This window comes from Eutrigla gurnardus (genome assembly GCF_963514095.1).
Source record: "Eutrigla gurnardus genome assembly, chromosome: 5".
Classification (NCBI taxonomy): Eukaryota; Metazoa; Chordata; class Actinopteri; order Perciformes; family Triglidae; genus Eutrigla; species Eutrigla gurnardus.
In genome coordinates this window covers 16,441,635-16,468,241 of record NC_139919.1, presented here as the reverse complement: position 1 = coordinate 16,468,241, position 26,607 = coordinate 16,441,635, and the positions used below count along the sequence as shown (strand labels likewise).

Below are 26,607 nucleotides of genomic sequence, written 5' to 3'. Positions count from 1 at the left end.
CAAGTGGACTACACTGTTACGTGGTAACGGCTGTAGTACGTCGGTGAAACCCTGTCATTTTATATCAGCAGACACACAGCTGACAACTTAGCTAAATTAACTGATGTGGTGGAGACTCACTACTCTGTTAAGCTACATACTGCAGCTGCTGATAAATGATGATTTAACATGTTTATTCATCAGGTTATTGTTGCAGCTGGGTGACATATTAGGCTCAATGATGAGAGGTTTATGCCACGTTGCTGCAGTGGGAACGGTGCGTGTTTATTGATTGTTCCAATGTTTGTTTTTTTATATTCGAACGTCTCATCCAGCGAGGCAACAGCTTTAATGTGTTAAAAACAAATCAATGCGTTAATTCCATTCCATCCAAATTAGCACCGTTCATACAAGAAATGCAGCACAAAGTGCTTTACAATAAAAGAAAATAGACATAGAATTAACATAAAACAAACTCCATTGGATGTAATTGGAGAGTTACTAATATCAACTAAGTAAATCTGACATCTTGCATCTTGTACACACTTAATCTTCGGTACCTATAGGCAAATAGCAAACACAGACCCTCCCAATTTCCTGTTGTGCAAAAAATTCACTACTATTACACATTATTATTTGGCACTCTCAGAACATCTTTTCCAGATTGTAACCTTGCATTAGCAAAAACACACACTACCTGACCTAAATTGCTCTAAAAGTATTTTGTTGAAATCATACTTTTGGAAATTCGAAGTCGTGTCAATATTTTAAGGTTTGAGTGAATTTCAAAGTTGAGAAGGTTAGCCTTCCATTATAAGCTTACTGGATTTATGCTTGAATAATCTCAAGTACACGCTCACATCTGAATGAGCTGAACAGTTTAAGGCTCGAATTATGTTTGCAGTACAAAGCTCGTGGAACCTGTTTGGATGGCAAAATAACCTACCAAGAACAGAATGGCCAAACAGAAGAACGACGGGTTGCCTTGCGGCCTTTACCCAGCACTCACACGAACAAAAGGCAAATATTCGTGGAACAGTAGCAGTGCTGCCTCAAAGTGATTAAGTGTTAACCTTCTGTCAGGTCTGATGTTGTGGCAAGACCATAATACCTGCCAGCTGTTGCTGTCACTCAAGAGTCATTACAAGAGTAGAGAGGGGCTACACATTCCAATACGATGATTGATGGGCACTTTTACTGATGAGAGTCTTTAACAGCACAGTCCTCCATGTTGCTCAGACTCCCAGCATGCCTCCAGCCCAGTCGTCAGTCCTCTTGTAATACAGCAGAGGCAGCCACGATGAGAGGAAGCTCATGCATGAATCTTGAGCTGGAGCTTTTCAGCTGATTGCTTTCACTTTCTTCCAGTGCGAGAAAGAGTTGCAGCAAGGCAATTTCCATAGCATGTTGTTATTTTAAGGTTATAAATCTAAGGGCTTTTGCTGTGTTTTTCAATTTTATGGGTCCAGATGCGCACTACGCTGATGATGTGAAACAACTGTCTAGTCTGTTTTAGCTGTAAATTATCGTGTTGGCTTTCTGTAAAACAGCATCGCCAGTTTGATTTCCCTTCATGTTCTGTAATTGGTGCCTTCACAGATGCACCGGATCCACCATATACATGAATGGCAGTGCGGGGGAAATTATCTTTCACCCAGAGTCAACATTAAGATGAAAAAAGGTGAAATGTGGGTCAGTGTGACCAGATGTTAACCTATTAGTCAGACTCCACGGCACAGGACTCTGTCAATCATGCATGGCCCATGGGACTCCAACAGCGATCTGCAGTAGCTCAGTTACACAGATTCTTTGTGATTCACTGTTTTAAAGCCTCAGATGAAATGTCACAAAGGAATAAGAGACAACAGAAGGGATCGCCTAGAAATCGAAATGGAATTAAGCCCTCAGTAAAGACAGGCTTACGTATGAAATCACCAGTCTGACACCAGCCGTTGCCAAACAAGCAATTTCCTGTATATTCTAAGTGCTTCAGTACGTTTGTCATAGTGGGACTTTTGAATAAGATTGCAGAGGAAATGTGAAAGTCATTCCTGAAGGATCTGAAACCTGGGCTACCTATTTGTCATCTTCAGGTCTGTCAGTCATGCTTACAACATTACTGGTGATAGATGACATTTACAGTCGGATGCTGAAGTGTTGAGCAGCCTTAAAAATGGTTGTAATACATGCAGGATAGGATCACAGTGAAGTGTCTCCTCATTTGCATGCCACAGGAGTGATTCATAACATAACATGTGGCCTTGCATGGTTGTAAAGAAGCTCTGCTGATCTTCCTGCTAATTAATTTTGTGCATTTTAATTGCACGGTGGTGTAAGGTTTTCAGTGTTTGTATTCATAAAATTATCAAATGTCAACTATAAAGGCATAGATATTTATTGATTTTCAAATCTTCTGGTCAACATTGTTTGTGTCAATCACTTCTCCAGCATCATCCTCTATATACTGTTTATTGTAAACAGAAATACAGAGTCTCACTAAAACAGCTGTCCATTATTTAGACCCAAAAACCCATTAGACATTTCTGTCACAGTTTGTAGAACAAAAGCAATGCTGTGCATGAAATTACTATAATTTTCTTTTCCAGTCACCTCAATTTAACTTCCACTGGCAATAAACTGTAACAACGTCCTAATTAATTTCAGCTCTGAAATTTATAGTGACTGAGTCAAACAGACTGCCTGCATTACAGTTTATATGGCCAAACATGATTTAAGCTGAAGCATAATTGAATAGAGATTTGATTAGCCATGTTTGCTGTGTTTCTGTGAAAACTGAGACAAACTGACTAGCTGTATATTAATCAAATGACAGAATTCATACGTAAAGCTTTGCTGAAACCAAAAATAAGACAAGTACGCAGGATGCTGCGATCCCAGAATGATTCCAGTCGTTTTCATCTAAAGCCTAGTTTGCCGTCATAATGGTGGTCTCGTATGCAAATGTTACTGGACTTCTGTACTTGCATTAAGACAAAAGGGGTTTGAAAAATATAGAATATAATAGAATTTGATTTAAATAGTGATGATACATTTAAACATATTTCCAATACAAAGAATGCAATTGATGTGCTGTACAGAGAGTTTATAGCTTGCTAATTTTCAACTCTTGTCCCTAGCTTTATACTGCAAAAGAACACATTATACTGAGTCTTGGCTGCTTTTGTTGAGTTTGTCTCCCTTCTTTTCTTTTCCGACTGACACAAACGTGAACTGATAGTCGGTCGGAGGAGTGATTTCAGATGCCCCTGGATCCAGAAGTAAATGCCTCATTCATTCTCTCCAGAGACGATGTTAGGTTCTGGATTTTGCTTGATAACTAACCAGTAGTTAGATGTTTATGATCACAGTAAAAAGTAAGTAAAATCACAGGCAGCTTATTACTGCACATGTTTTACTTTGGAAGAGCTGACATGTAAAAGCATGGGAGACTCACTACAGTAGGGTCATTCCATGTGAAAACAGCCAATATCAGGGTACCATGTACATGACACCTCTCAGATTTTGCTGAAAAGCTGTGAAAATATGCCTTAATTTAAACGAGGGAATCTGAAGTTTTAGGTCAATATCTCAAATGGTTTGCTTCTGGCGTCCATTTGAATTTCAAGTGCCACGCCCCTTTTTGACACATTGGAATTTCGCATTTCATTTTTTGGCATTTTTGGAGGCCCATAACTTCTGTTCTAATAGTGATAGAAGGCTGAACATCGGTGTGTTAGTTCATTGTAGTTTGTACTACCAAAGTCCTTAAAAATGTTGACGGCATGTATGATTTTTCACTTTTTGGGTGCCCCTAGCACCACGATTAATGATCATATTTATTCTAAACAGGATTATTTGTTATATTTGGGAACTTTGCTCTTGCCAAAATGAATTTGAAGGGTATGGTACCACTGGTGGGGGTTTTACGGGGGTCCAAAAACCAGAGTCACCTCTGCCCGAATTTGGACCCCCAAATGACCATGTGGGCACTTGATGATCCTAATGGGATTTATACCAGATAAAGATACATATTTGTTCTTTCTTTTAATGAAATAAAACCTTTGACTATGAAGCTCCATCATATGAATTTTATTCTTCATAATGCACCATTTGGGATTTTTTTTTCCAGAAGTCTGGAATGTAGATCAGGAGAATTTAGTGATGATAAAGCATGAAAATAGTGGAAATAACTTAAGTATTAGTATTGGTATTATAGTAATAAGTATTATTATGCTCATTATGGTTCCCAAATATAACAAATAATCCTGTTTAGAATAAATATGATCATTAATCATGGTGCTAGGGGCACCCAAAAAGTGAAAAATAATTTTGGCCGTCAAAAAAAAAAAAAAAAAGGATTTAGTGACCCACCTCTCACTCAAACAGTAAAGAATGTTGATTCTGGCTGCAGGATTATGTAGTACAAACTACAAGATGTTTGAAGATGCAGTTAGACGTTACAGTAATGTATTTAGACATTGACAACATTTCTGTTTAATCTGTAAAACATGTGATATAGCAATTTATCATTTGTGTAGAAGCAATGGAGAGGTTGGAGAGAGATAACCATGCTGGTGGAGCGATGGAGAGGCTTTCTTAATATGGTATTTCTTGTACTTATATTGTGTATTTTTACATGCACTGCCCACCCAAATGTTTTGTGCATGTCAAAATGTTGATGCTAAAAAGATATATCATGCATCCTTACTGATCAAATATAATAATACAAAAATAAGAATGAATAAATAAGAATAAACACATTTTCATACTTAAGCACTTTTCAAACAAATGTTGCTCGAAGTTGTAAAATTGCTATTGTAGTAAAAGCATTGTTTCTTTTTTTTTCTACTTAACTTTTTTGAAGATGGGAACCATCACCAGGAAAGAAAGAAAAATAAAATCCTTATACATGAAGACAAGAAATATGTTTTAGAAAATAGAAAATAACTGATTTTTATCGATTTATCAAAAAAGTTGTGAGTTGCAGCCCTACAAAAGGATGACCAACCATTTCCAAAAATGTCTCGCAGCTCAGAAGTGCCAGTGTGCATTTCAGTATGACATCCAATCAGACATTACATTTATGTTATTTCCGCCGCCAACGGTGAACAAAAGCAACAAAAAAAGCAAACTGTCCATTTTATTAATTTTGTGCCATGTTTTGTTTCCAACTGCAACAAAAAATTATATTTCACTGTATCCGCCATGATTCTCACCTCCAACTGTCTCATCCTTCATCATAACAGCAGTGGAGGCTCATGGCTATTGTCGTATTAAGGCCATCTTCCATGCCAAATCGATAGGGAAAATATGATCTCTCAGAAACCAAGCTGAAATAGCTGGTGGCCACAACACAAGCCAATAGGAAGGTATACTATACTATAGAAAGTATATTTCTGTGTAATTTAGGTTTGAGCAGTTAAGTGTATGGCAGTACACTGCAGACTGGAGTCTCCAGAGATTAACTTGTAGCAGCTGTTGAGTGGATGCAACACACATTGAGTAGACCCACATCGTGTGTCTCCTATATGAATCCTTAATTGTGCTAGGAACAAGGATGGGAAAAACAAAAGGAGTAAGGCTGCTTACATGTTGCTCCGATACATTTCAGTTGCTTATGTAACTGAGTGAAGCCTGTGGACCTGTTCGCCCGCAGTAGGTTACATGGTTCGATTTTGTTGTGCTGCATTGCCATTTGTATGATAATCACATAGATTGCTTTCCTTACTTTCTTTTGTCCCTGAATACCAAGACTGTCAAGGCTTGCTCATACCGAATGCAATGTATGTCTTCCCCCCCAGCTGTCTGTTCAAGGATTCCTGGTGTGTTAATCCGTTTAAAAATGAATATGTATTGGCACATTAATGTCATTAACTTGCTTGATCAAAAAGCGACTTCCCCACTGATAGGCCAAGCCTCAAACAAAATGTTTAAACATGAAAATGTATTCATAGGATAAATAAATCCCATTCAATTTGTCTAAATTTACAATATCCACACTTGAACATGTCAAGCTGACTAAACTGGTGTCATTTCCCAAAGGTTGCTGTATTATAATTTCATTACATTAAAAATGTCTAAATCAGTTTCATCATGAGACAAAGGCATGCACTTTGGATAAGCTTCTGATTACAATTCTTCCAAGTGTTGACTGCATTAACCCTTCCAACGGCATTCAAAAGGGGACGAGACATTATTACCCTTTCTTTCTATGACCGGGCATGAATAGTCTTGTAGCCTTGTAACGCCTTGAAGAGAGAAACATCAGCTTCCACCCGACCTTTTGTTTTACATAACATCGCCATATGTTGCTTCCGTAACCCCAAACAGGTGTTCCTCCCGGGTTCGAAGGGCATGTATAAAAGTACTGAGACAGGTAATCTCAGGCAGCAGCCTGATTTGTTCTGCAAATCCGCTGTACTCCACCACCCCACCGCCACCCCGTCCCCCACCTGGCTCAAAAGCTCCCTTCCTCTTTCGTAGGCTGAACGTTTAACGCTGTAAAAGATATCAAGCTGAGTCTCATTATGATGCAGACCATGAAAGCTGCGGGGCAGTGGATCAACCTCCCAAAAGAAATAACAATGCTGCCAGAAATGCTTATCGGCTTCTCAACCTTCGAGGCAGAAATTTTGCACCATTATCAAGCACGTCGTTTTGCTAAAGAAACGTCCATCATAACTCCAGACCCTGAATCATGTTTCTGCAGTTGGCTTATTAGGCCATCAAACCGTGTGTCGGCCTGTCTCTGACATGGCTCATTGCTCATGAAACATAGGACGACAACAAAAGACTCCATTCACTGTAGATTACATTTCATGAACCAAGTTTTGTTCCTGTCACATAAAGGCAGATTAAAACTTTGTTAATTTTGTCAGATAGTTATCATTAGTATCAAGTAGTACTAGTGCTAGAGTGAATAATGCTACTTTGTAAGCAATTCAACAGAGCGTATCAGTTATCAGTGCAGCCAAACATATTTGCATTGTTTTTATGGCAAGAAGTGATTCAAAGAGTTGCTCTTTTTCGAATCTAAAATCATGCTGTATGCACGGTGCACAATACAACAGTGAAGTGTTGGTTAGCTTGCTCAGCTTAGGGAGCCAACCCTTCATCTAACAGCTCACGGTGGCTTCTGGTTTCATCACTCCCTTGAAAAAATATAACCCTCTTTCAAACAAAAAGGACTAGTGATGATGTCGCTAACCAAGGTGACAAAGGCAAGAAAATCTTTTGACCACATACTGTTGCCATTATGTTATTTTCTGTTTTGCCAACCATTATGAAGACATATATTTAACTTATGAAAATATATATTTAACTTAACACGGTTCAACAGAAAATACCCACTGCAGCTCCTTATCACGGCAGCAGTGTTGAATCCCCCAGGACGTGTGGCAGAGAGTCAATGGGCCTAATATGGAGTGATTCTTCTCCAGAGACATATCCGTGGGAATGTGGCTCCAGTTTCACAGTTATCACTCACAGAGAGCTGTCAGAGGCTTAGTGGCATTCTCTTGATCCAATTAATTAGGGCCTAACAAGGCATGGAGAGGAGAAGGGATTTGGATCTACCGGGTGGTGACAGAGTCAAAGGCCTCTACAAGCAAGGCCAACATCTCGTCACACACTGGCCATTCATGGGACATGTGAAGTACCGCTGTGTCCATGAAGGTTGTGAATGTAGAACATGTCACTTAGGTTTCCCACCACGTGTAAACATGTAGTAAAGCCTGCCAATCTCCGTCATAATATAGAATCATTCATGTTCAAATTGGAAGCTTATGAACACACTAAAAGTGATTCACACATGAACACAGTCGAACTAGTCATTGTTTGGATTTGGGGTGTCAAATGAGGAACCGGCAACCAACGTCTGCCCTTGGCTTTTATTTCCTCTTGTTTTTTCCCAGACTTTTTTGTTTCCACCACCATATTGAAAATAATTTAATCCCGTGAAATATTCTAAATGTTATCCTTGTACTTTGTTATAGTCATCTATAGTGGTTATTTGCATACAACACAGTTCATACTATTTAGAAATTAATTTCCAATTTCATGAAATATCATCTGATAACCATCAGCAGTAAAACTTAATGTCACACTAAGATACTGTGTAATTAATCTGCGATTCACAGGCTCAACTACGGTCCATTACACCACTACATTATAATATTGCCTAAATAGCGACCATTTCCTAAAATCATGCTGGTTCTGTGGTGGTGGCATTTTAAATCTGCACCATCAGCTGACGGGCAACGGTTATCGCTTTCGGTGCGCTTGTGCCGCGAGTTCAAACCAATGTTGAGGAAACCAAACGATCCTGACAACTGAACAAATACTCAATAACTTATCGTCCTGAGATTCTGTGTAAGTATCATTAACCTCAAAGTGAGATGGGAATCATCTGTGCGCACAATTTGCAATTTGTTTGCCATGTCGTTCCCTGTGTCTGAAATAATGAATGGAGTGGTGGTGAGCAGAGGTGGCATCCTCTGCTGCATGGAGCAGATGTTGTAAATCCACTGCAGCTCACACAGACAGGTGCCCTCCAGCCGGTTCCCGTCTGCTGCCTTGGTAATGACGTGTTTCCTTTCCTTGAACACCGGAGGAATCAAGCAGCACTCAGTCCAACCTCTATCATCTCCGCATTACAAGGTTATACGGCAGAGCACGTTGAATAATCACCTCAGGTGCTTGGGGGAACAAAATGTACAGGACACAAATAGGTGTTGACTAACCAGACCAAATCAAACCGATTCCTTAATGCTCTATGCTGATCAAATGACTGAGCTGTTCACATTCTACAGGCAGCCCAACTTGACTTTTATTATCTTGTCTTGTATCTGTGTAAAATAAAAAATGTCCATCCGCCAAGAAGCTCTCCCACAGACATTGACTGCGAGGAAATCAAAAAATTCCATCTTAAGCTTTTTCAACAAACCCACACATCCTATTGCTTTATTTCCGCTACATAAGCCTTAAAGGCCACTGGTGGTGTAAGGCCAGCTGAGTCTCGCATGGATTGACACGTTTAAACACTTTCAGACTTGAGTCTGTTAAATTGAACACTTTACATTTTAGGTGTTTCACTCAAAACGTCCACTATATTCGAGATATTTAGGACAGGGATTGCGCTCCTTTTAATGTCAATATACATCCACCAATCTTATTTACTCAGACAATAGTAATTTCTCCATCTGTCTTCTACTAACTTATTGCTGTGCAAGCAGAGAAGCACTGCATAGGATGGTTGTCATACTCGAAGGAAATTTAGTTTCTAGTGCACAAATGAAAGGAGAACATGCAAACTCTGAGACATGGCCTGGTCTCACCTTCCTGTCAGTGCTAATCTATAAGCCAGTACACCACATATTTGGAACAATGAATAAATATAATGATAATAAAATATATGCCAAATAAAATAAAAAATCTCACACTGCAGAGCTGGCAATGTGTGCAACGGCAAAATGAGCGTGTTGTTAGAACAAATCTACCGCAAGTGTTTGTAACCACAGATAATGAAGCACTGGAAAAAAAGTTGTCAGTGTTGTTTAAATTCCCTTGGATTCTTTTTGGTGGTTTATTCACCACCACAAATGCTTGTGGTTCATTTTTTCCGCTGAATAATGAAATATACTTTGCAAAATCTGCAATATTTTGGCATGATTTTATTATCTCAGGGAGCCTCAACATCATTTTTCCTGAGAGGAGGTCTGATGTCTCCTTCTCTGGCAAGCTGTACAGTAATAAGAATGGTGCTACTAGAGGACATAGTACGAGTGATATGGCTTCAAGTGAGGATGCATCGGGTCCAGGGACTGTTGCGTGTTTTTTACAATATAGATCTAATACTATTTCTCAATGTAGACAATAATTCAATTTATATTGTGCAAACAAGCATTTCCTGTCATTCCTTTTTATTGTGGCTAGGATAAGGCCACAAACTGATTTCACTGATGTGATTAACTGAAGAGCTCCTCCTAGGCATAAAGATGGCAAATTAATTTCAGTGAAAAACCGCTTGGTGCCATAGCCCTGTTGGTATATGGTCTAGTCTGGGAACACTGATAAGAAACTATTCCATTTGCTGGCTGAACGGCAGCCTAATTCAGTTGCCTCTGCATGTAAACAATGAAGCAGTAATTAAATACTATAAAGTTTGAGGTTACATTTATTATAATCAAATAATAAAAATAAAGCAGCATAAAGTACATGGCTACAGATATCAGAAAGCTCAGTTAGTGAGCTCATTCATCCTGTCGTCATAAAACCTGCGTTTGAAATGAGACGAAGATGCTGCATCCATCGTTTCTTCATCAGCATCCACCTTTTCTAACACTGAGGTTGGTTTAAAAAATGTTCTCACACTTCAGTGTTTGGCTCATGCCACTTAAGACTTCGAGACATTTAAAGACTTGCAAGGCAGCACAATAACTCAACGTTTATGGCAAGAATAAGACATGAGAAATTATACAAAAATGTTTCACACTGCCTTACAAGGTTCCCAAAAAGCTGACCACTGTGTGATACAGTGCAGGGAAATTGGAAAGTGGAAGTACGAATGAATATCAGCAGCTGTCATTCCGATTTGGATTGAAAATAACAGAACAGATGACTGGTTCATCACAAAGTCAATTCACTGTCTGCACCCTGTGGTTATTAATGTCAGCAAGTCAAAGAGGAAACACAAAACTCACTAGATTAATGAAAAAGAAGTTCAACATCGACTGAAGGTTATTATAACCGTACAAGAGCATAAAAAAACTCCACATCTCCTGGTCTTATCATTTTTAAGAGGATTATGTCTCTGAATCATCCAATTCTAGAAAGCTACAGTGTTGTTTCCAGCTTATTGCTGGTGTCACACCGGTGTTTGTCCCTCTGAGACAAAATGAGCAAAATAACTTATGCCCACTCAGTCGGTGGTATTGCAGGCCTTGTGTGCAATGAAAATACTAATTTCACACTCAGCTAAGTAGAGGAGGGAGACCGAAGAAATGTCCTTGGACCTTTTGTCGCATGTACTCTTCCAAAATTTGCTTCCATCTATCTTCATGAAACTTCACTCACCCCAAATAGATGCAGCAGTGTCCCAGAAATACCACAACAAGGCAGGAAGTGGAGCTTAAGCCCTGAGTTTGAAATTGTGTCACAATGGGGCTGTGCCTACTTGTCTGGAAAAGTCTTGCTCTCTGGATAACCACCGACAGGCTCCCGAGTTAATGAGCCTCTGTTTGGCCCTTAGAGGCCACTGTGAATCTATACCCTCGGAACTGTTTCCTGAATTCCCTAACAGGTCTAATAGAGAGGGAGATGTTGCCTTTTTTGTCTGATCAGGACTCCTTATGCAAGTTCTGTGTCATTTTCACATTTTTCACCTTCTAGCTTTAGACTTGGTGATCAATGGCAGGTTTTAAACCCCAGTGTATTATGTAGATTAAGGGAAGCCCATCCTGTGAATATATCACTGTCACTTGAGTTGTGATAATGACCACTGGTTCTCTTTTCCATCTGAGTGGCAGTGGGTTTGCAGTTTGTCCCCTGTCTCACTTCTGAACATAACAGACCAGTATAATAGAGGGCCTCATCTTATATTAAGCAGACAATCAGACCTGAGATCTTGAGGGTAATGCTGTGACAGCCAAAGGAAAGGGGGGAGGAGTTGGGTGAAAGCAGATACTGTGTGTAATTGAGAATATATAGTGTAGCATGACCATCCCAGATGTTACATTGACTTAATCCTGAGGGATCTCCCAGGAACTGAGAGCATCATCTTTCAACAGACTATCCTTTTTCAGTGTTTTTATTTCATCCAACAGTGCATCTAGACAGAGGGGAAATGTACCGCTTTCTCAGCAGTCTACAGAAAACATTTGAATCAAACAAAACAAAATGTACTGTACTGAAAAGATCGATTTACAACCACACAATGTCAAGTTTTTCTCTGAGAAAAAGATTCTCACCATGAGCCCAGTTGTTCGTCCAGCTTTAACCACAGTGTGGTCCTCCATGCCAAGCCAACCAAAACCAGCCACTTCATGTTTTCTTATGTTTAAACAGATTTGCAGGAAAATGGAAGGAAGATGATAATCTGGCACTTTGGACCACTGTAGGGTGTTGCATGTGCATAACATTTATATTTTATTAAAACCATGTACATAGTTTTTTAAATCCCAATATGTAATGTAATATGTCCACAGTGGTTTGCATTTTTATTATACACACACTGGTACTTATTGCAGAATCTTAAACACCAAGGGGTGGGGAGGACTATGGGCCTTTATGGGCCTATATGGGTATTTTGTGGCTGCAGAGGGAGACTTTAAGTTTAAGGTGAAAATAATGTTGATGTGGAGTTAGAAGGAAGTAAACTACTTCACTACCACTATACACCCAAATCCCCAACTGAACTCATGGCGACCTAGTTGCATTGTGGGTAGACGTTGGGTTTTGACAATGATGAGGAATACGTGAAATAAAAAAGATCATCTCTGGTTTCTCTGCATAGATTTGTTGAATGAAAAAAGTATACTATTCAGGAAGTGGTTAAAAACAAAGAGTGCTGTTCAGTCTGCCTGACTGACTAGTACATTTTGCTGCAATAAAAAAGTGAGATGAACCTTGAGAAAACATTATCTTATTAGTAGGTCTTGGCTGAAATATGTTGATTTGCATAACTTGCGTTGGCTATAAACCCTCGCCCACGATCCTCTAAAGGGTGAAGTATTTTAGACAGAGAGACAACAACGTGGTGCTGTGTAAACTCGGCAAAAGGGAAACGGTTTATGACAGCAGTGTAACTGTGATACACAAATGCTCCTGAAAGTGAAAACACCTGGAGCACTTTGTCAAGATGGCAGCAGAAGTACAGACACCTGTCCCTTTTACTTTTTGTTGCCACCGAAGCATCATATATGAGCATAGGATCAACTCAGTGTTTCTATAAGTAGTAGTCACTTAACATTCATTTTCTAAATGAATCTTCCTCGCCTCATTTTCAAAGTAGTTTCGGCTCCCCTGTTGTTATGGAAACGCACTTCACACCTTGCATTACCTATTATTGTTATTCCTCTGTATTTGTTTTAAAGGCCATGTTTCACTGAGAACATGGCTTAAAAACCCAGTGATGCAAACATTCATTTGATTATGTTATCACTCCAGTGATTAACTAAATACATGTCATAACAATTTAACGTTTTAAGTCAAGTACGAAGGGAAACAAATTACAGATTTTCAGTCCAGGGAAAGGGTTGCTATAAAATGTATTTAATAATTAATCATTGTGCCACATTGATCCTTTTGAATTTGAGGTCCAGTATTTTTTTGAGCTAGCATCTGGAAAATATTATCTTGTTACATTTGTATTTAAGACAAGATGATATTGAAATATCAATCAGATATTTGCTTTGCGTGAATGAATTGTTATATTAACCACAAATTAAAAAAAATTATCAATAAATCCATTGCTCATTAATCAATTCATTGTTGGGTGCAGCCCTACTTATTGGATAAAACATGTTAACAAACTGCATTATTTGCAGTTGAGAAAAAGGTAATAAAACCTAATTTGTCAATATATATTGTCCCAATACATGTCGCAAATATCGCAATAAGATCGTATTGAATCATGATTTTAAAAAGTGTTCTGAGATTGTCACACCATAGAATCATATGTTATGAACCACCCACCCAAAATTAAAAACACACCAATTAGATCAAATTAGATTTTAAAAATAAGCTGTATTTCTTGCTCTGAAATGTGCGATGCTAATTTGAGAGGGGATGAAATAATGCAATCATGCAGCTCTTCTAGACTTTCTGATAGATTTCTGATAGTGAAACAAACCAGGGGTAGTACTGCTCAAAACAATTTATACACTAACAAGTAGGCCCTACAGCCATGATTTCAGACTCAACCAAAAAGAAATCCTAAAATCCTAATGTTTTTATATACAAAGCTGTGATTTAACTTTACAAAGCCTTTAAGCACATAATAATATTTCAAAACACTTGAGAAATGTCAGTAACAAATATAGCTGGTTTATGAAGTGTTATGATATATGAGAATGAAATTGCTAAAGCTGTTGAATTTAAAGGGCCATAATTCCTGTTTTTCAAAATATTTGCCAACATGAAAACAGTTGGATATGGGCATAGAAATGTAATAATATGAATTGATTTTTACAGCTTCTACCATATATCATAAATCCAAATCGGGTTCAGTCTTATATTTATTGGCAAACTAAGCCTCTTAAGACATACAATATAAACGTGAATTAGACAGGAATAGTATTCTCTGTCTCCCTATTACTTGTTGTAGGTCATTTTGTCCTATTTTGTGCCTTCAGTCACATAAATCTCCAAATGTAAACACATTCAGTAATGAGTTAACAGTGATATAGCTGGAGGCACTCGACTACAATAATGGATTAGGGCTTTAGACTCCGACTCATTTATTTTTCACCCACATTCATCACGCCTTACCAATGCATCTCTGGCTCTCACCCTGCCTCAGCAGGCCCCGACATTGTCGCCACTCGCCTCAGTCTTTTAACTGTGCCTTTACTTCAAACTTCATGTACTGTTTGAACTTATTATAGCTTAATCTTATAGGCAGTTGATTATGTAAGAAATTGAATACTGGCACCATTAAAGGCCAGAGCCATCAGACTGACTAACATCAGATGAAAGGCAATGTGGCAACTCAGCAGCAGATTTTAAAACCCTACCAGTTAAACACAAAGGCATTTTAAAGGGCCCTGACAATGGCTGGAGAACAAAGGCAACCCACAGGAAAAGTGTAACAGCCATTCTGTCTCTAAAGCTTTTAACCCGCAGCTCCACCAGCAAGGGAATGTTACTCATATTTATTGATAGGGTTTAGATGGAAAACGTGTATCCTTGATAGAGTTTCATTTCCATTAGGCCAGATGCATTAAGTCATTACTGCATATTATTTATACAAAAAATCCATACCAGTTCTCTTGTGTTTCCTCACCTGTTATACTACTTTATTATATTAGTACTTGAGTTAAAGATTAATATTTTAAGCTACTTTTGTATATTGAGGCATAAACTCAAGATTAACCAGTTATTAGACCATAGTCAATGCTAGACGGCTATACTGGCTCATATTAGCTTATGGCAGATAAATCGGTATCTGCATGCCAGCGGAGATGTTACAAGAAATGTCAGTACAAAAATGCCAAAGATTTGTTTGAGGTAATTTAGAAACTTTGTGTATTTGTGAGGACAACAAGCATTAATGAGTTAAATTTCCAATTGTACCATTTAGTTCACCCTGTACTGTGTCACTATATCTTTAATAATCAAGGTTATGGGATCCTTCTATTACATATTTGCAGATTTGACTGTCTGTACCTTTTTGTCAAGCTAAACAGATAACCACTGAGTATAGTCTCTAGACTATGTTTGAAATTAACCGCAGAATGTGCAGACTACCAACTGAGTACTGCATTTTCCCCTAGCCTGGTAATCACAGCTCGTTGCCATTTTGTTTCACTCAATTTGTTCATATCCCTGAACACAGCAATGATGTGGGTAGCGTATGAGGTCTGGAACCAAGCTACATTTCCCCTACAATCAGTACCAAATTACACACTATGCTGCAGCATACAGTTCCTAAGAAAACATAAAATATCGGTTTCTATTTTGGAACTAATTTAAAAACCAAGGAGCCCATGAAACAAATGTCGATGAAACCATGATATCTAGCATGCTCAGACATAAATGTTGCTCTTCTCGATCACGAAAATACCTACAAATTACTGAAGAAAGTCCATTTTAGAGTTAACTTTAAAGAAATTGACAAAACTAAATTTAAAAATGCCATTAGTTATGACCAAGCATTTAAACCTGACCACTGAGCAGTTTAAACATTAAAGTACATCTTGCATCATACGTGAGGTAAAGTGATGTCTTGATGATCTCCCTATAGTCAAGGTTACACCATCTCTGTTCACTAATAATGACAGCATTATACTGGGACTAAATGACTGACCTATCTCTCCGACATGAGGACCGCATGAGCATGTCATGGGCTGCATGTCCGCCATGGTTACTGCCTGCTTCAAATGAGATTCATGACAAATCCCCTACAAGACGCCAGCCAATATGCTAGGTAATAGAATGCTTGGCAGTACTTATCTGTCTCCATTAAAGACACAGGTCATATCCCACAATGTCAAAACCATTAAATCAAAAAATATAGCTTGTTGGTAGGCTGAAGCTGGTCACTGTTGCAGTTAAAAAGCATTGAGAAAGGAGGTTAAAGTACAAAAGAATCAGGTGACAAAACTAAAAAGCTTTGGCAGGCCTTAACTCATCAAATAATTTACATTTTCTGATTATGACCACTTTGCATATCCTTGACAACTGCTTCAGGTTTTTGACTGCAGCCATTACCAGTTGGAGGGCCACTAGAGGTCACTACTTGTGCTTTAAAGGTGCCCTATTGTACTGATTTTCATCAATTTCACACAGCTGTCAGAGGTCCAACAACACTGGATTTGATATGCATTGCCCCAAACCCATCCATGGTCCTGAATTTCAGCTGTCTAAATGTTGCTCAAATGAGCTCTGCTGAGAACAGGCTGTTTCTGTGCCTGCACCTTTAAATGTTAATGAGCTCCGTCTGTCACCGCCTACGAGCGCCACGGAGAAGATGCTGCTTACGCTAGCGGCAGCATGCACCAATGTTTACGGTGGATGTATGGCTATGGCTCACCTATGTGGCTCAGGTGAAGTTGCTGGGTCCTGTATGGTTGGGACAGATCCTTTTACAAGGGTCCGTGTCGAGGCAAAGCCAGATTGTACTGACCCTCATTACTGAAGCAGTCCGATGTGAAGTAGTTAGCACACACAAACAAGCTAACACAAACCGTAGCCGGCACATTGTCATTAAAATGAAACGGACAGAATCTAAGCACGACATTGTGAAACATCGCTATCTCACTGCTATCTCACCGCAGGACACACCAAACTTCACCTCGGTGATCAACGCCCCCACTCTGATATCATGGCGCAGGAGGTCGGCCTATGCAAATGACTCCCTTTGTTACGTAACGACGGGAGCTGAATCTGAACAGCCTGTAGGAGTGCCGTTTTACCGGTGGGTGGGCTGCAGAGACCAAGCAGGAGTCGCTTGTTTTCCTCATCCTGGGAGTTGACAGGCTCAGGGAGGACCAGTTTATAGGTGTAGAGATGAGAGGAAACGTGTTTTTCACAATAAGGGACCTATTACATTATTTGACCCATTACTTGCAATCACCTTGTGCTACAATGAGGACTTGATATAAAATAGTTGCAATGTGATTGTGGTACCCCTGTCGCCATTTAATTTTAATACTGCATGAAGAAATGTATCTATTCCAAAAATAAAAAAGAAGACTAACACTGCACAATTGTTCTTAATTCTATATAATTTTAGCCTCTGTGTGGTTCTGTCAAAGTGAGTCCCCGTGCACATTTGTCATCCAGATAAAATCAAAGCTTGGGACAGTCAACCACTTGCCTGGGATTCATTTTTATTTTTCATAACACCGGAGGCAACAGTGATCCAGTTTGAACTCATCTGAATGCATAAGCTGACCTTTTGCTAGGTTAATGTCTTCTTCAGGACCCAGACGTCATCACTGCTGGAGGTTCATGTCTCAGCTCAGACCTACATGAATCAGATACCTAATGAGCAAGCATTAAGAAACCAAGTCTGTTGTAGGAATATTGGTTGATTTGGGTGATGGGACATGGTTTTTGCTATCATTTTGTCCTAGACTTTGTCTTCAGCCACAACAAAATTATATTTTCATTTTCGGTTTTTACAATGAATCAATATTGTTCTATAAAATGTCAGATAATACCCATCCCAGTTTCATGGAGCCCAAGTTGATACCTTCAAATTTTTTTTGTAGAACAGTCCAAAATCAAAAGATATTCAGTTCACAATGATATTGAACATGCAAAGCACAAAAAGTCTCATTTTGTGAACAAGAAACACGTCAGCCCATATTCATTAAATGGATTCTAATGACAGTATTTTGAATAGAAAGCATGATGACACAAATGTTACTATAATGTTGGCCTCTGCATTGACTACAAGGCTTAAAATGTCTTATCTTGGATACTTCCAAGCAAAGAACTCACTATTTGTTGATATTTCTTCCTTAAAAACGGAAATGTAATATTGGCTGGCTCCGTTCGGTAAACGGTGAGAACAAAGAAAAACAAAAGAAAAACTTTCACTGTTGCAACATGATTTTCACCCAACAAAGACCAACAAGCCAAGAAATAGTCCAACAATGCCAAGATGTATAATGTCCACTACTCCTAGAAGAGGGACTAGAATCTCAGGCTTGTGATGTTTGCCTTAAGAGCTCTTTTCTTGAAAACAATGGAGATTTTTTTTCCCCCTCTGTGTTGGCTTGCAGGTATCTGGAGCAGTTCGAGGAGATGGATAATGTGTCCATGTTGAGCATTCACTGCCTACGATTCCACATAAATGGGTTGAGTCACCCAAACAGTTCCTGACCTTTTGCAGTTTGCTGTTTGCTAATTGATTTGAGCAGATAGCTACACCAACTCTAGAGTCAGCCTCCAGTGTATCAGTATTGTATCCCGAGTAGAACACCACTGCATTTGAATATGCTTAGGGGTTTCGGCCATATGGCTGGAGTACACAACTGTCCCCGGCTGTTTCTAATCAGCCATTAACAGCCAAATCATATTCAATAAATGTGTGACCTTCAAACATCATTAAAGAGAGTGAAGCTGATTCAAAAAGCAAACATTTTTTTTCCACTAATTTCTTACTGCATTCATTCCTCTAATGAAGACCTCCAAAGAGGATATTAATGAATAACAGGGTATGATATAATACACATTCCTGCCTTTGTTAAGCAGGAAAGCTGGTGCCAATTAAAAGGAGAATCATCATCACTGTGGGTCTCATGTTAGTGTCGGTTAAAGCTGTGGCAGCAGCACATTTGTGTATAGGTGACGAAGAGACTCTGTGAGCAAACAGCAGGCAGCTCTCCTCTCATGTAAAGCAATAATCCAGATTTGTTCAGTTGCAGGTTACTCACTGATTTTGCACCGACTGATCACTTGTATAGGGTTTACCACATTAAACAATGTATATACAGTATTCCACACACTGGCTGCATGGAGGAGCGTTCTTCTGCAGTTTTTTTTATATGCGCACACGCAGATAACTAGTGCTCAGACGCTAACGCGCACACATTTTAAGCACGTGCGCGTGAGCATAACCCTCAATTTTCCATAACTTATACAGCTGTACAACTTACCTGATGTGAATTTTTTTTTATTATTATTATTTATTTAAATAAACGGCTTACAACCAAAAAGATGAACAAAATCATTCTATCTTATTAATCGTAATACGCGGATAAAACTTGCAATAGAGCAGGTTGGTTAAATAATCCCTGCTCGAGGCACATCATTCCGGCATTTTTTCATTTATTTAAAAAAAAGTATTTACTCACCCAAAGTTATGAGATGAAACAGATACACTCCCCACAGATCCATCTCTATGTGGAATAGGGATTTCAGACAAGGCGTCGGACCTCCACGTAGCCTGCAGCTGTATGATTACACAGCAAGAAGAGGATATCCTGTAATGCGCGATGGGATCATTATTGGCACAAGAAGGAGAATGTCTTTAGCAACAACGACCAAAAAATCCTCAAATCGCCTTTTTTAGCTTTTTGTCGTCGGCTTTTATTTTTGTTACAATCCCACAAGTTTCTCGTAAGACTGCGTTACAGTCGCGCTTTTGTGCAAAGCCATGCGTAATAACGTGAGTGAAAGTTGTCCGGTGCGCTGTGTGGTCCGGTATTGTGTTTGTGTGTGTGTGAGAGAGAGAGAGAGGGAGAGCGAGAGAGAGAGCGCCTTCTGTTGCGCGTCGAGGTGGTAGCGCAAGTCCTTGAGTCCGCTGCTGGAGAGATGCTGACTGCTGCCGGGAAAAACCACTGCCAAGAAGGAGGGAGAGAACGATGTCTTCGTGGAGGAAACCGTATTAAACGGTGTGACTGCAGGGACTGGGACTCTGTGGCGTTAATAAAGTGTGACTGAAGGTTAATTCAGCAGCAAACGATATTAATACAGAGGCTCCTGGTATTTATAGTGATCGTAACCTGCTTTGTGGTATTTGCTGTGTGATGTGATAGCCAGTAGGCTACTTTAGTGCAATTGTGAGTTACTTGAGTACCTTTATTTTCTGATACTTTATACTTTTTCTCACTACATCTCAGAGGGAAATATCGTGCTAATTTACAACACTATAGATTCATTTGTTAACTTTAGTGAATAATTACTGTGCAAAATGTAATTAACAAAAAAATAAGGTATATTAAAGGTTGAGTAGGTCATTCTCTTCAGAAACACTTTGTTATATTAGTGGAAATCCTCGTAACTTACTGATAACAATGAATAAATTAAATGTTCTGACAAAATGTCATCTGTAGGACTGTATAAACAACGTGATTGCACTCTGCCAATTCAGAGCACTCATTTGGCATTCTGGGGGAGGGGCTTTGAACAACGGTCTGAACGGGCAGGATTTTTTCAGTTCAGTCAAGTCAAAATCTCAATCTTAAAGCTAGTTTATAAATTAATTCAAAGTAACCTATAATTTATGTTAAATTATTGAACACATGAATGCATAATTATGAATTAGTATTGTAACAGGACAGTGCTAATGCTGCTAGCGTTAGCTGTGCTGCTAACGTTTGTTACTCGACAGTTCATCCCCGTCAAGCTATGATGCTAACTTAGTTAGCCAAGCTCAACTTACCTGTAGCCAATTCTGTACCGATTTCAAATTCCTCTCAGCTTTCAACTGTCTCCACCGTTCAAATGCATCCCCTATATAGACCCTCGCTTTGCCTCGGTTTTTTTCTTGGCATTTTTGTGAAACATAACGAGCTCTTTTGGGTTTCGTTGCCTGAGCAGCTGAGACTCTACTGACTGCAATGATTTGTAGACGCCAGTGGGTGGCGCCACGTGCCAAAACATGTTTTCAAAACATAAACATGATTTGCGGTCCGCAAAAGATCTTTTTAAATGCGAATATTTTGGCTGTACTGTTGTTGTTGGTGAGTTCAGTCTGTTATATGATAATTATTCATGAGTCTCTATGACATATTAAGATGATTTTACGGCCAGTTGCTTTAGATTTCTTACATATTGTACCTTTAAGTGCAATTTTAAATGGAGGAGAATGTCTGCGTGGCTATCTAAAGATATAGTGGAGTAATGTCTACCTGAGCAGAGAATGAAGACACTCTCCCTCTGTGTGTATTGTAATCAAGCGTCTCCTTGCTTTTTATACATAGCCAGACCGGCTGCCGGTGGACGTGAGCATGCTCCAGTTGCTAGCTGACAGCCGCCCCTATGCAGCTTCATTGCAGAAGTATAGCACCCACCCTCTGGTTCGCCCTCAGATAAACACTGTTAGCTCTGTCAGCACTGTTGCTGTTGTTTGCATTGTTCTTGTTGCCATGTTGAGAGCCCCATTGAGACATCAGAAATTCGCAGAATTTTATTTAGTACCCATAAGTAAAAGATGTGAATACTTCTTCCACAACTCGTTAATGCATTGACTGATGCTCCAATAACATTCTAAAGCGTTTCCATGAAAGCTACAGGGTTTTTCATCCTGTAGCTTTAGTCACTGAAAATGTACAGTATATTTGCTTAAGTCATTGTTTATCTATACTACACTTGATGTTCATGAGGGTTTTGTACTGGCTTGCCTTTTCATAATTTCTGGAATTTATTCACTTATCAGCAGTTCAAGGTCTAATACTTGTCATTCAGTTTGCTTATATAATATCAAGTGTGAGTTTTTGTAGCAGAGTTAACAAAAAAAGGAAAGTGAATTGGCAGTTTTAGCTGAAGGGGTGAGTGTTGTTTTATTTTGGGGCACATTTGTGTCTACATTTGGGATAACTTCCTGTCTGGTCTTATTATTTTGTCCCTGTGAAATGTCACCATTTTGATTCACAATCAAATGTCTTAAAATCCTAAATCTGAGACCTAAGTATTAATGATCAATGCTTAGCCTCTATCCTCTCTAAAGGTTGTGATTGTGGTCTGACAGTTCCCCCAGAAAATCAAACAAAAGTTTAATATTAATACAAGAAATAGCAGAACTCTCTGGCAGATTTGGGGCACTCTCAACCAGAAACCTGTTTCATTCCCGATTTCCTGAGTTTGAGGGTTTAAAGTCTAAATTCATGTCGACAGCACACCTCTAATTGGTTATACAATAGAATGCAGACAGACAGGAAGTCCTTTCCTTGAGATTCCTCTCCAAGTCAGATAGCTTTACGTGGAGAGCCTAAAGTGGACATATTTTCTCTCAGCCACTATAAATGGAAAGATTAGCCTCATTTCTAATGTTAACAGAAGGGAAAAGACTGATAACAACAGCAGAAAGTTACCTGGACAGCATGTGGTTTAAGTGAACACTTCCAAATATGTTTTGTATGAAAAGTGGATTGTTGTCATCAGTTAATAAAGGTTTTTCCTTAACTGGACTACTTAAGCAAAACAAATCTGCCCCCACAAAGAGGGGGACGTATTTCCTGGCCAATACGGACCACCAGAGCTTTACAGCTCCATTTTCAGACTTGTTCATTGTTTTGAAATAGTTATTGATTCTTCAGTGTTAAGAACTCAACTTTTGCACCATCTGTTCATGTTACGGTTCAGAAGCTCTTTTCTTTGGAAGAGAACATCAGCGGGTTTGTTGACTCACCCCCCCCTTTCGTGCCTCTCCAAAACGGCAACAACAAATGGAGTTTCCAGATGATCCAGACAACAAAAAAAAGCTGGCGAGGTGCAGATAACAAGGGGTCACCATGTTGGAACAGCCATACTCAGTGTGCGCTTTACTGTATGTGTGCGAGTGTGTGTGTGCGGGTGCGTCTGTGACTGTAAAGCAATAACAGGGGTCCAAAAGGATGATCCAGTTGCGTACCAAAGACAGAATGAAGACCTCTGAAGAGCCATTTCAGCCGGCTGGTGTTATCTTTACAGCCATTCATGGAAGCTTTACTATCGTGCTTCACTGGACTCACATGAACTGGCAACATTAAGCATTTCCAGAGCCTTAGTTGTTTCAAGTTTTTATTTTATTTAATTTTTTTTGCTGAGGCCTCAAATCGAAAGACTGTAAATGTAATGCATCTTTACGCCTCAACGATTGTAATTTTCGCTCCCAAACAAGCTTGCAATGAAAATATTTGGTACAATGTATTACCATCTCTATTGGGAGTCGGAGTGCTTAAATGCGGGGAAGATGGGCTCTGAAAATGCTTTATGAATCTTTAAAGAGCGACTCAGAGCCATAGGGAGCTTTGGGTAAAGTACATATTTGCAATGTGCATCCGCATTTGTAATTCAAATCAACGTTAAATGTTGCAACAATGAAAAAGCCCCATCAACGGTTTAGGGAGAATTAGAGAGGAAATGTTTATTTTCTTCTGAACCATTAAAGTCTTTGGCTCCCTCCCAGTGGATTGGGGGTGGAGAGGGGTTTGTCTTTCTCAACCTCAAATTAATCAACGCCAACCTAACGTGATCTGAATCACCTCAGCTGTGTTTTTCCAGCGGAAATTTGGCATGGATCAGTCCCTTAAACCAAAGCCTCTGCTCATAAAACATTGTTATTTTGTCATAGGGATATTGAGCTACTGTCAATAGGCCCAAGATCTTTTACTCCTTTAACAGTCTTTCAATATGGAGAGTACACGCTGTTTAATTATGGGAGATGGACAGCTCTCAGTTCTTGCTTCAGGCAAAGTTACATTGATTTCCTATCTGAGCAAGCAGCAGCATGGACAAGACATTAATGAGGGATTAGTTACTGTACCCATAATCATTGCCGTGTCAAAGTGCCAGAACTGGGTGATGAAGAGGGGCTTTGTAAATATTTGTTGGAGGCATTTAACAGCTAGGCTCTTTGCCAAATGTAGACTTCTAACTTCTGCACGACAAACCAAAGAGCATGGTGGCCTGATTTCTCTATCTTCAAAGTAGAATTTTCCCATTTGATGCCTTTTTATTTGTTAGTTTGGGGGATTTGTTGCAGATGGTTTTACAGCACCTACAAACCGCTGACACAACCTCACAGGTGTTTTTATCCTTTTGGTTTGAAGTTGGATGGAGCCAGGCTGGGATTTACATGAGGTCACCAAATGCCCTGTAACCTTTATTCAGACATTTTGACTTGTATAGTGGGAAAGGTGCAGCCTCTTTTCCATCAGGGCCTCTGTCCATAGAGCATCCTTTTCTGGTAGAAAAGTACCCATAGGGCACTGGGGAGTGTCTCATTTAATTGGAAAAAGGGCTCTGAGCACTTTTAAAATATGTTTCTATGACAACAATATCTTGACAACATATCAACACTCACTGGTGTAAGATAGACTAGCATCTGCCCTTTACATTTTATGACATATTTGGGCTACTATCTATTTGTTTAACGTTGTTTTTGTTCACCATGAGCACCAACCGGAGGATGTTTGGCCTCATACTTTGTATGGATGATCTTGTCACTGCTCAATCTGACAAGCGCCACGTAAGAGAAAGGTGAAAGATCCCTCGGAGACAACGTGTATGCCACTAAATCTCACCAGCAACATTCTGTGTCTGCCAAGGCCGATCTACTCCCACAAATGGGCTTTGCCATCTTTGTTACGATAGTGTTTGTCTGGCAGATACAAGTCAGGATAGACAGACACAGCCAAAATAATTATTTCTTAAACATCATTTTTGAGACGAGAAAAACAGTGGTATGTGGAGACATGACCTCACAGAACACATTTTTGGCTATAACTCAAGAAATCACAAGTTATTATGACACATTTTACACAAATGTCTATTTGGATAAAATGCTGAAATGGTGACATTTTGGACAGACATGGAAGTAGACTGCAACTTGGCTTGTTGACGGAGGCAAACAACCGTGAGGGTGGTAATTCTACTTTTAATTAGTTGTCCTAATTGTTTCTCTTCTTTAGTTATTACCATAATTTGTGATATCAGAGCCTTGCTGGCCTTTCAGATGACGTTAGCTGCCATTCAATCTTGAGCAGCATGGTAAACAAGTTTCACAGACTAACACATTTCACAGGCCGGATAATCCATCACAGTAAACATCAAGCCTTCATCATTTTAATGTTGCTACTTTACTGCCCAATGGAAGAAATGTTGTATCAGGGTGTGCATTATGTTACACTCTACTACTGTCAATCATCTGACAGAAATGGAAGGTCTGCAGCGAGAAAATAATCCATAAAAAGCGTCTGCATTTTATTCTCTTATTCGTGTGATCATATTTGAGACATCTGTGTTGGCCAGGACAGAAAAAACACAAGTAAATAGCTCTCCTTTAAAGGAAGAAGGCTGGGTTGAGAAGTGGAGACAAGAGCTGGTGTTGTAGAGAGAAATAATGAGTCTTGTCACATGTGTTCCGGGACTTCATTCTACACCTTCAAACATTCACACCGTTGACTAAGAAGCAGACCGTACATACTGCTCCCAGGACAGTGACGTCATGTCTATACTTGATTGCGAACAGAGTGGTTCCTGTTCTATGTGAACCCCTGGGACACTTCCTCTTTCTCTTTCTTCTCATTCAGTCGACCAGTATGGGACAGACTTTAAACAACTTCCGAGAACTTTTTTTGTTTTCCCCCACTCCAGACCTGTCATTGTCTTGCTCTTGAATATTTGAAGAGCCTTAATGTGGTTTAGTAAAGCTTCAATTCCCACAGGCCAGACAATATTGGCAGAACAGTCTGTTTTTAAATGTCAGGGGAGGAAATCTACCTTGTCAGCTCCAGTGTTTGACAAGGAGAGACTCCAGGAGTTGTTAAACATGCAGGGAAGTTTCGGCTGCAAGCGGTGATGGCGATCTGAGAAGGGTGTTTCACAGCCAGCGCCATGCCAAATGGAGCAATGCTCAAACGGTGCCAGACTGCATGGCGAGCGATCGCACAGACGGTGACTCCGTTACCTCTCACTACAACAGATGGCGGGTCTCGTGCATACTGCGTGGAGAGTTATGTTACTTCTCTGCGGATGCCTAGTTGTGTCTTAAACCTAATTTGGATGTCACAGTTACTGACACAAACAGATGCACACAGACATGGATGCAAAGACACGTATGTGGAGAGGAAAATAAAGGCCTTCTGAATTACTCCAGTAGAAACTGTCTAAAACATGATCGTTAGTTTTCTAATAATAAACACAGTGAAGATTGGAGCCGCACACAGAAACAATACAGTCACAAAGGCGTGGGTTGTCCCCCCCAATCCTTCCTTTCTCTCACAGCTGAATATAGAACACATGCATCTACTCTTCACTGCTGTGTATTTCTTTCACCTCGGGGCTCAGCTATTATCACTCATGTAATTAACGATTAGTAGAAAGAGGTAAAAGATCAGGTTTCACCGGCTGTGACATGTTAAATTCATGACACTTCTTTGTGTTCCAACAAGGGCAATCTATCTCTGTGGTCGGTTCAAGGGGGTGATAAGGTTATCCAAGAGCATCTATCACTGACTTCCTGACACTCCCGGT

At 39.5% G+C, this 26,607-nt stretch overlaps 1 protein-coding gene across 1 annotated transcript in view; it reads right to left on the bottom strand.

Moving 5' to 3' along the window:
• The window catches only part of gfra4b (GDNF family receptor alpha 4b), a 45,046-nt gene extending 25,324 nt beyond the window's left edge, over positions 1 to 19,722 (bottom strand). Inside the window, exon 1 of the mRNA XM_084010116.1 lies at positions 19,503 to 19,722. Coding sequence (XP_083866242.1) covers positions 19,503 to 19,545 — 43 coding nt within the window. The 5' untranslated portion in view covers positions 19,546 to 19,722. The remainder of the gene's footprint in view (positions 1 to 19,502) is intronic.
• Between the last annotated feature and the right edge of the window lie 6,885 nt (positions 19,723 to 26,607).